At 42.8% G+C, this 8,973-nt stretch overlaps 1 protein-coding gene across 1 annotated transcript; it reads left to right on the forward strand.

The window, feature by feature from the left end:
• The first annotated feature begins 642 nt into the window (after window positions 1–642).
• On the forward strand, window positions 643–6,960 carry LOC125516433 (mannosylglycoprotein endo-beta-mannosidase). The gene is made up of 11 exons (XM_048681880.1): window positions 643–1,066; window positions 1,270–1,408; window positions 1,804–2,031; window positions 2,197–2,255; window positions 3,292–3,340; window positions 3,441–3,671; window positions 4,113–4,282; window positions 4,362–4,566; window positions 4,953–5,621; window positions 5,715–5,942; window positions 6,018–6,960. Exons 1-11 carry the CDS (start codon window positions 897–899, stop codon window positions 6,810–6,812), a joined length of 2,943 nt encoding a protein of 980 aa, XP_048537837.1. The 5' UTR covers window positions 643–896; the 3' UTR covers window positions 6,813–6,960.
• The last annotated feature ends 2,013 nt before the right edge of the window (window positions 6,961–8,973 follow it).

Consider the following 8,973-nt stretch of genomic DNA (forward strand, 5'->3'; position numbering starts at 1 on the left):
TTTTCCTATGACCAACCAATTATTCTGGACTTAGCATGTTACCAGAACAGCACAGACCTGTACGTCACAGTGAGTTGGTAGCGTCGCCCTCATTCCAATTAAACCCCCTTCACCGATTTTTCCTGTCTCACCAATTTATTTGAATTGTTTTTTAGCCCACCGATCTTTACTATAGTATTAAAGACAAATGTGTAGGAGTCGTTCGCCTGACATTAATGCGCAAACAATTTGAAAATCAAGTCATTAAAATCAATTAGCTAGACGGTTAATTACACGTGCAATTAATTGGATTTATTTAAATAGTAGGGATTTTTTCACGCCGAATCAATTTAGGAACTAAGTCATTAATGCAACTAATTAATTAGACAAAATTAGTTAGGCTTACTGATAATTAGAAGTAGGGATTTTTAGATGACGATCATGTTCCGCAGGATGCTCACATGTTGACGGTTGTCAAACCGTTCGCCGGCAAGGTTCAGACCAAGCGCTGACGGTCAGTGCCTTCGAGGACAACGGTGACGACACGGCACTATTCTTGAAACCCACCCCGTAGCAATATTTAGCTAGTTTTTTTGATCAGTTTTTTTTGGATCAGTAGCAATATTTAGCTAGTTTGTTTTAACGGAACGATATTTCGTAGCAGGATGCACTGAGCTCCGCTGACACCCCCAGTCGATCCCACACTTTCCCATCTCCTCCGCCGATTCCCGGCAGCTGCGCTACTCCCCTCTCCCCTCTGCGCCCGGCCCCACCTCTAAGCACCCGTGACGCGCCACTTGCCCCGCTACCGCCGAGAACAAAAACCCACCGCCGGCGGGCCAGCGCGCGCTCCATCATCAGCATCCCACCTCCTCCGCTCGGAGCGCGGCATCCGCCCGAGCAAGCGATCCGGCGAGATGTCGGCAGATGCTGCTGCGGCGGCGAGCGTGGGCAAGCTGGTGCTCGACACTGGCTGGCTCGCCGCGCGCTCCACCGAGGTGGCCCTCACCGGCGTCGAGCTCACCACCACCCACCCGCCGGACGCCTCCGTCGCCGCCCCGTGGATGCACGCCGCCGTCCCCGGAACGTACGTGCTTCTCCTCGGCGTCCTCGCCGATTTTCCTCCGCTATAATATCTACACCTCCCAGCCGTAGTTCTGATCCGTGGGGATTTGTTTTTCGACGGAGTAATCTATCTGCGGTTTGGGTTTAAAATAGTACTGCAAGCTTTCTTTATTTGGGGGGCGGCCCTTGCTTGACCAACAAACTGTTGGATACTTCTGAATGCAGCGTGCTGGGGACCCTTCTAAAAAACAAGTTGATTCCCGACCCCTTCTACGGGCTCAACAACGAGGCAATCATCGACATCGCCGATTCCGGGAGGGAGCACTACACATTCTGGTTCTTCACCACCTTCCAGTGTGCCCCGGTATGCAGTTATACACCGATTCTCCGTGTATTAGTTAATTGTGCAGTTGCTTAACTAGGAATGCAGCATGACCCCAGTGTAGTAAAGTGATTTTAGGCAGTCGTTTAGTGGCAATAATTGAGCTATCTCCACGATCTAAGTTCCATTTTAGTCTTTACTGTGCCACATTTTGCATTTTAAGAAAGTGGCATTGCAGCAGTGTAAGAGGTCATGGGATATGCTTGCATTTTGCCTTATCCAAACTACTTGCACCGCTCATAATTGGTGTGAATTTGACTTGCTGGAGGGATACTATAATTTTGGCACTCCACCGAATGTAATGCACTTGTTATTCTAGAACATTACTGCATATCTGCTTAACATATCAATTGATTCTGTTATCATTCCATCTCTAGGCAGGAAACCGGCACGTGAGTTTAAACTTCCGTGGAGTAAACTACTCAGCAGAAGTATACATAAATGGGCACAAAGAGATACTTCCAAAAGGAATGTTCCGAAGGCACACCCTTGATATTACTGAAGTTCTTCATCCTGAGGGCAGCAATCTGCTTGCTGTCCTCGTTCATCCTCCTGATCATCCTGGCACGATTCCTCCTCAGGGAGGTCAAGGCGGTGATCATGAGGTATCAATGAGCTTTAGCAAAAGGTTTCAATGATTCATGATCATATAGTTGCGTTAATTCCAAACTACTTCATCTCCATTACACTTTTTGAAAAGGAATATTGTTGCTAAGTGGGACAACTCATGGCAAGTGCATGATCTTACCTTTTGACATGGTCCATTTCAGATTGGAAAAGATGTTGCTACGCAATATGTTGAAGGATGGGATTGGATGTGCCCGATAAGGTTGTTGGTGATATCTGTGTGATTATGTTATTGTTAATCCCGTTGTTTTTCCCAATTAGTTTCCTTCTAACAACAATTATATATTCCTTTTTGGCTGTGTGCATCCTTGATGTCTCGACTAGCTCTTGACATTGTGTTGTTACATAAATCAGGTGTACCTGGTATCAGCTTGATATTAATATATTGCTCATTATCAGGAAAAATATGTTCCTATTATTTTTTGTTAAGACTGATTGACACTCATTGCATGAAAAACTTAGATGCAATATGCTGAACTAGAAACATTTTGCACAGTCTTTTTCTCGACTTTCAACATTGACCAGATATTAGTGTGGTGCTGATTCACTCAAATGGGTGCTTCTAAAAGGAAGTACTCTCATCATCATGATACATGATAAAGCATTTCTGTCCTTCCCCCACAAAAAAAAGCATTTCTGTCCTTTTGAGTCATTTGAACATCTCATAGCTAGATCGGCATAGGAATATTTTTTACATGTAAAAAAATGGAAATCCAATATTATCTTAATAGAAAAAATAGCATCAATATGCAATTTAGCTATGTTGTTTCTGATTTCTTAGAAAAAATAACTGAAAATATGCATAAAATTTTCTTTCAAATCCAGGAAAGTCTCTGTATCAAATTTCCATTCTCCCATTTTGACCACAATAACAAAAGAAATGAATCATCTGCCATAATCTAATAATTTTTGCATTAATGTTGGCCTAACTTTTCTTAACTCAATAATCCCGACGTGCTTGGTACTTCCTTGATTGATTCAATAATGATCACATTGAAAGTCATGATCACGCAAATGTATTTTCCATGTAGTGAGGACTACTGCCAAGTGCCAACAATATCTGATGTCCTAGTTATGTTGGTAAATTCGTTCCAAATTATTACTTGCTATAGTTGCTTCTGTACTTTTACTACAAATCAAAATGTTTGTTTGGAGCAGCATTTTTTCCAAGCTGATCATTCTTGTAGCAATTTGCAACAGTCATAATTCCCTCAATTCTTTCTTTTTGGGCATCCTAGGGATAGAAACACAGGAATCTGGGATGAAGTTTCGATCTGCATAACTGGGGTGAGTTTAGTTGGAATTTTCACATTTATTACTATTTGCTCCTTTATCGTCTGGTTTTTGTGTCGATTGATAGCACTTATTTGCAATTTCCCCTTTGCAGGCTGTGAACATAACCGATCCCCATCTGGTTTCAACTTTTCATGACGATTTTAAGAGATCGTACCTACATTGTACACTTCAGTTGGAGAACAAAAGTTCATGGCTCGCAGATTGTAGTTTAAAAATTCAGGTTTCCGCTGAACTAGAGGGGGACATTTGTTTGGTGGAACATCTTCAGAGTTATGCCATATCGATTCCTCCCCGTTCAGTTCTGGAATACACTCTTCCTCCGGTAAGTTAGTAAGTTAATTTCCATGTTGCACCTTACTCTGGCGGGTTTTTTTAGGGCTGACTCTGGCGTTCCTTCGTTAATTTTCTTATTTTCATCAATGATTATGATATAGCTACTCATGCATTCTTTCTTTTGGTTTTTACAGTTCTTTTTATCTAGAATTGAATTAGTGTGGCATATTAGAGGATCACAACACACTAAACTGTCCCCTAGTGTTATGTTCAATAAGGAAGTACCTTTGTCATCCTCATACCTCTTAAGCAGAAAATATTCAGTGCTCTTTGTTGCATACTTCTCATTGTTAAAGGCACAAGAACCTTGGTGTGAGCACATTTTCCTTGCACTGTCCCTGAGTGATGAATATTTTTAGTGATAGTTATTTTGTTGACAGAACATCCGAAATAAGCAGATTAGTTAACTCTGTTATATGAACATCGGCAGTTATTCTTCTATAAGCCAAACCTGTGGTGGCCAAATGGCATGGGAAAGCAATCGCTCTACAATGTTGAAATTAGTGTGGATGTCAATGGACTAGGAGAGTCCGATTCATGGAGTCATTATTTTGGGTTCCGTAAGGTTGAGAGTTCTATTGATGATTCTACTGGTGGGAGGTAACTAGTTCTTTTATGTCTCAGCGTATAGTACTTGTGCTCATGAAAGCATGGCAGTGTAAATTTATCTCATCTGCAGGATCTTCAAGGTAAACGGTGAGCCTATTTTCATCCGAGGAGGGAACTGGATATTGTCTGATGGCCTGCTTCGACTAACAAAGAAGCGCTACATGACCGATATCAAGTTCCATGCTGATATGAACTTTAATATGCTTCGCTGTTGGGGTGGTGGATTAGCAGAGAGGCCCGATTTTTACCATTTTTGTGATGTATATGGTTTGATGGTAGGGTTAAATTTCTCCCTGTGAATCGATATTTCCTGTTTTGTTATACAAATGGCAAGATATTAGTTTGCCATGAATAGTATAAAGGGTTTTCAAATGATATGCACCTTTGCTCCCTTTTAAGATTCAGAAAGCTAATAGTTACTATCTGGTTGCTGGAATTCCTTGCCTTCACAGGGTTGATGATTAGGTTAGATGTATTTTTGTAACCTACACGGCTACGCCTAGTTGAATATTGATTGCAGTTTCATGTAAACATATTGTGAAGTTCAACAATATCTTTTAATAAGAAATGGAGGGGAATAGTTCTCTTTCGTAATTTTCACATTTACTCTGGTTTGGTGCCATTTTTGTGTTTACTTGGAGTAACAAATCATTTGGTACAGGTATGGCAGGAATTCTGGATAACTGGAGATGTTGATGGTCGTGGACTTCCAATATCAAACCCAGATGGTCCTTTGGACCATGCTCTCTTCCTTCTGTGTGCTAGAGATACTGTCAAGTTACTCAGAAATCATGCTAGTCTAGCTCTATGGGTTGGTGGTAATGAGCAAGTCCCACCAATTGACATCAACAGAGCACTGAAGAATGATTTGAAGCTACATCCTATGTTTTTGAGCAACCAGACAACAAAAAATCAAGGAAAGTATCTATCACAAGACCCAACTGACCCAAGTAAATACCTGGATGGTACTAGGGCGTATGTCCAAGGATCAATGTGGGATGGTTTTGCTGATGGGAAAGGCGATTTCACTGATGGTCCATATGAGATTCAGTATCCAGAGAGCTTTTTCAAGAATAGTTTCTACAAATATGGGTTTAACCCTGAAGTTGGTTCTGTGGGGGTTCCAGTTGCTGCAACGATTAGAGCAACAATGCCTCCAGAAGGATGGAGTATTCCAATTTTTAAGAAGGGAATTGATGGGTACATAGAAGAAGTCCCAAACCCAATATGGGATTACCACAAGTACATCCCCTACTCGAAACCGGGGAAGGTGCATGATCAGATTGAACTATACGGCCATCCAAAAGATCTTGATGATTTCTGTGAAAAAGTAATTTAGTACTGCCATTTCTTCATACGTCGAAGCTTTATGCTTCAGAGCAGAGCATGTAGTTTTGTCTCTAATATTGTCTTTAACCTTCAGGCACAATTGATCAATTATGTTCAGTACAGAGCTCTCCTGGAAGGATGGACTTCTTTCATGTGGACAAAGTTCACAGGTGTTCTAATTTGGAAGACGCAAAATCCATGGACCGGACTACGAGGACAGTTCTATGATCACCTCCAAGACCAAACTGCCGGGTTCTATGGTTGCCGTTGTGCTGCTGAGCCGATTCATGTCCAATTGAATTTGGCTAGTTACAACATAGAGGTACTTTCTGCAACTTACAAAAGTTGTCTCAACCGAACTTTCTGGAAACTAATGCATGGAAAGTGCCTTTTTTAGGTGGTAAACACTACGTCCGATAAGCTGACAGACGTGGCTGTAGAAATTTCAGTATGGGATCTTGACGGCGCATCCCCATATTACAAAGTTACAGAGAAATTCGTGGCACCGCCAAAGAAAGTGAAGCAAATTATGGAGATGGAATACCCTAAGATGAAGAATGCCAAGCCTGTCTATTTTCTACTGCTTAAACTCTTCAGGCTTTCAGACAAGGAAGTACTCTCCAGAAACTTCTATTGGCTACATCTTCCTGGGAAAGACTACAAGTTGTTGGAAGAGTATCGGCAGAAGACAATTCCGCTCGAGATCGGGTCCGAAATTTCTGTCTCAGGCGGCACATACAAGGTAAGAATGTCCATACAGAACAAGTCAAAGAAATCCGCAGCTGATAGCACAACCTCGGTCTCAACTATGGAACTAGAGGACAGAAATGGTGTCCACGGCATTAGTGAAGAAACTACTTGTGTGGTACAGAAAAGTGGTCTGTGGAGCAAAATTCGCAGGAACATTGATCTCGCAAGATCGGGTGACAAACCAAGAACACTTGAGGTGAAGGGGACCGATTCAGGTGTGGCGTTTTTCCTTCATTTCTCGGTGCACACCTCTGAATCATCCACTAGGGAGAATTACAGGGACACTAGAATCCTTCCGGTACACTACTCAGACAACTATTTTTCGCTCACGCCCGGGGAGAAGATGACAGCCGACATCTCCTTCGAGGCTCCTGAAGGATCCAAGCCCAGGGTCATTCTGAAAGGCTGGAACTATCATCTAAACCATGCAGTGATGATGTGAGGCGTGCTTTGTCCGTGAACATGCTATTGAATTGAGTACTGGAAGTAAGATCCATGTAAACTAAGTACATCCCCTGTGAAGTGCAGACATGAACAGTTAGCTATCTTATAAACCAACAATCAACAATAAAGTGCAGGCATCGACTCAATCGTGATATGGCATCAGCAATGCTTGTGGACTAGTGTCATGACTGTTATGATGTCGACGGTGTTTGAAACGGTTCAGGTCTTCTGGTAACATTATCGTTGCCAGTACCGAACTAGGAGCACGAAACATTGGTTGAATTTGGTGCATTTGTCCTGCTTCTTGTTGACACCCGATTTTGGCACGATACAAAACGCAATGAATATGGCCTCAAATGAAAAAGTTCTCAAAGTGATAAAGTTTCGTATCATCAAAAAGATAAACTTTGATATTTGGGTCATAGCTATCCGATCTCATCTCTAAAACCGAACTTGTGTTTGAAGTACTGAGATTTTATATCCAGAACACTTTTCGGCTGATTACACCCCCAAGACTGCCCCATATTAAAAAATGATCTACACGATTTGTCTTCGTCTCGTCGAAACGATCGATTTTGATATAAAAATCGTCCAAATCTGAGTCTGTATGCAAAAGTTAGAACAATTGGAGTGCAGCCCTGTCATGAGGCGAGATGTGGCGCGCCCTACCAGACGCATGTCTGATGGGTAGCGCGAGGGAACATGTGTTTTGCGCGAGCGATTTGACCCTCAAGATGACCTCTGATCAAAAAACGTTCAACATGAAAGTTGTTCGTCTTGTCGAAACGGTCAAGATTGCTTTTAGGCTCATTTTCATCCAAGGTCGTTTACCACCTGAAAAATTACCCGCAAGGTGCAGCCAGTTTAAACCGGACAGTTTTGGAAAGTTCGGCCAAAACCAATCCGAATTTGACTAGTATTTTGGACGTGAATCCAAGCCTTTTCCTTGCACGGAAAGTCCAGCCGCCTCTTATATACCTATAAGGGGTGACGGCCGATTAAACAACACCAATCGAACAAATCAATCTACTACTTTTTCGTGTTCATTTACTTTTTATCTCCCCCTTGTATCTTTTTTCTCGTTCTTCGCTAGTTCTTCATGCTGGAGGGCTGCGGATCCACGAGGCTCTAGGGGCGAGCGAATCGACTTGGAGCAGCCCATAGCTGCCGCGAGCCCCGACGGGGTCCCTCCCGGGCAAGCGGGGCTTCGGGTCTACAAAAGTGTCTGCCGGCTGTCCTGCGTATCGCGCTGCCGGTCGGATCTCCTTCGACGTGAGCTGCGGTGCATCACCCTCGGCGTTGGAGGTACACGGTGACGTGTTCGTGTGCGAACACACTTTTTGGCGACTCCGCTGGGGACGAAGCTTTGAACAGTCTCCAGCCTGTTCTTGCTACGAGGAGAGCGTAATCAAGCGACTGCAATCTACAACAGTAACATGTATCATCAATCTCCTTGCGTAGATGCAAATAGCCATTATGTTGATGTTGCTAGATTTTTCAACGGACATGTGATGTCGGCCAGCCCTAATGAGCAAAGGCCGACTAGTTATTCCGTTGGAGAAACTTGGAATTTACAGAATCATGATATGCAACTTATGAATCTGAACTTTCGTGCATCGGCAACATCTTTCAATATGCCGATGAACAACACGATTTGTTCGATTGATCAATATAGGACACCTCATGTACATGAGGGCATCTCAAAGTTTTATCCATCGGCAGCCGACTCGCAATATGCGGGTTCATCCCCAAACATGCCGATGAATGGGGGAATCGGCCATGCTTCTGTTAGCTATTTGGCCGGTTATCCTCAAACATCATATACTACACCTCGTCAGATTAATTGTTCAGTGGCGTATGAAACTAAAAATATTCATGACTCGGCTCACCTTCACGGTCATGGCCGAGTGAATGGAGATTCTATAGGAGCATATGTGCCTAATATTGCAGGAGATGAGGTGGCTCTGGCTGCATTAAAAAATTTAGCCCAAAATAAGAAGATTAGTGCTATTTGCCTTGAGCAACACGACAAGGGATTGGTTCCTGATTATGAGGCAATAAGAGCTAGGATTTTGAAAGAAGACGAAGTGTTGCCGATTGATTAAATTGTCGAGAGAAAATATTCAACAACGATGCATATGCCTTCACCTATCATTGCA

Source organism: Triticum urartu, chromosome 1, assembly GCF_003073215.2.
Source record: "Triticum urartu cultivar G1812 chromosome 1, Tu2.1, whole genome shotgun sequence".
Taxonomy (NCBI): Eukaryota; Viridiplantae; Streptophyta; class Magnoliopsida; order Poales; family Poaceae; genus Triticum; species Triticum urartu.

What these genes read in the sequence shown, in the direction of transcription:
- LOC125516433 (XM_048681880.1), top strand. Translation starts at nt 897, where the DNA reads ATGTCGGCAGATGCTGCTGCGGCGGCGAGCGTGGGCAAGCTGGTGCTC. An exon ending in CCACCTTCCAGTGTGCCCCG is followed by an intron (nt 1,409 to 1,803) that starts GTATGCAGTTAT and finishes TTCCATCTCTAG; the next exon opens with GCAGGAAACCGGCACGTGAG. An exon ending in TTTCGATCTGCATAACTGGG is followed by an intron (nt 3,341 to 3,440) that starts GTGAGTTTAGTT and finishes TCCCCTTTGCAG; the next exon opens with GCTGTGAACATAACCGATCC.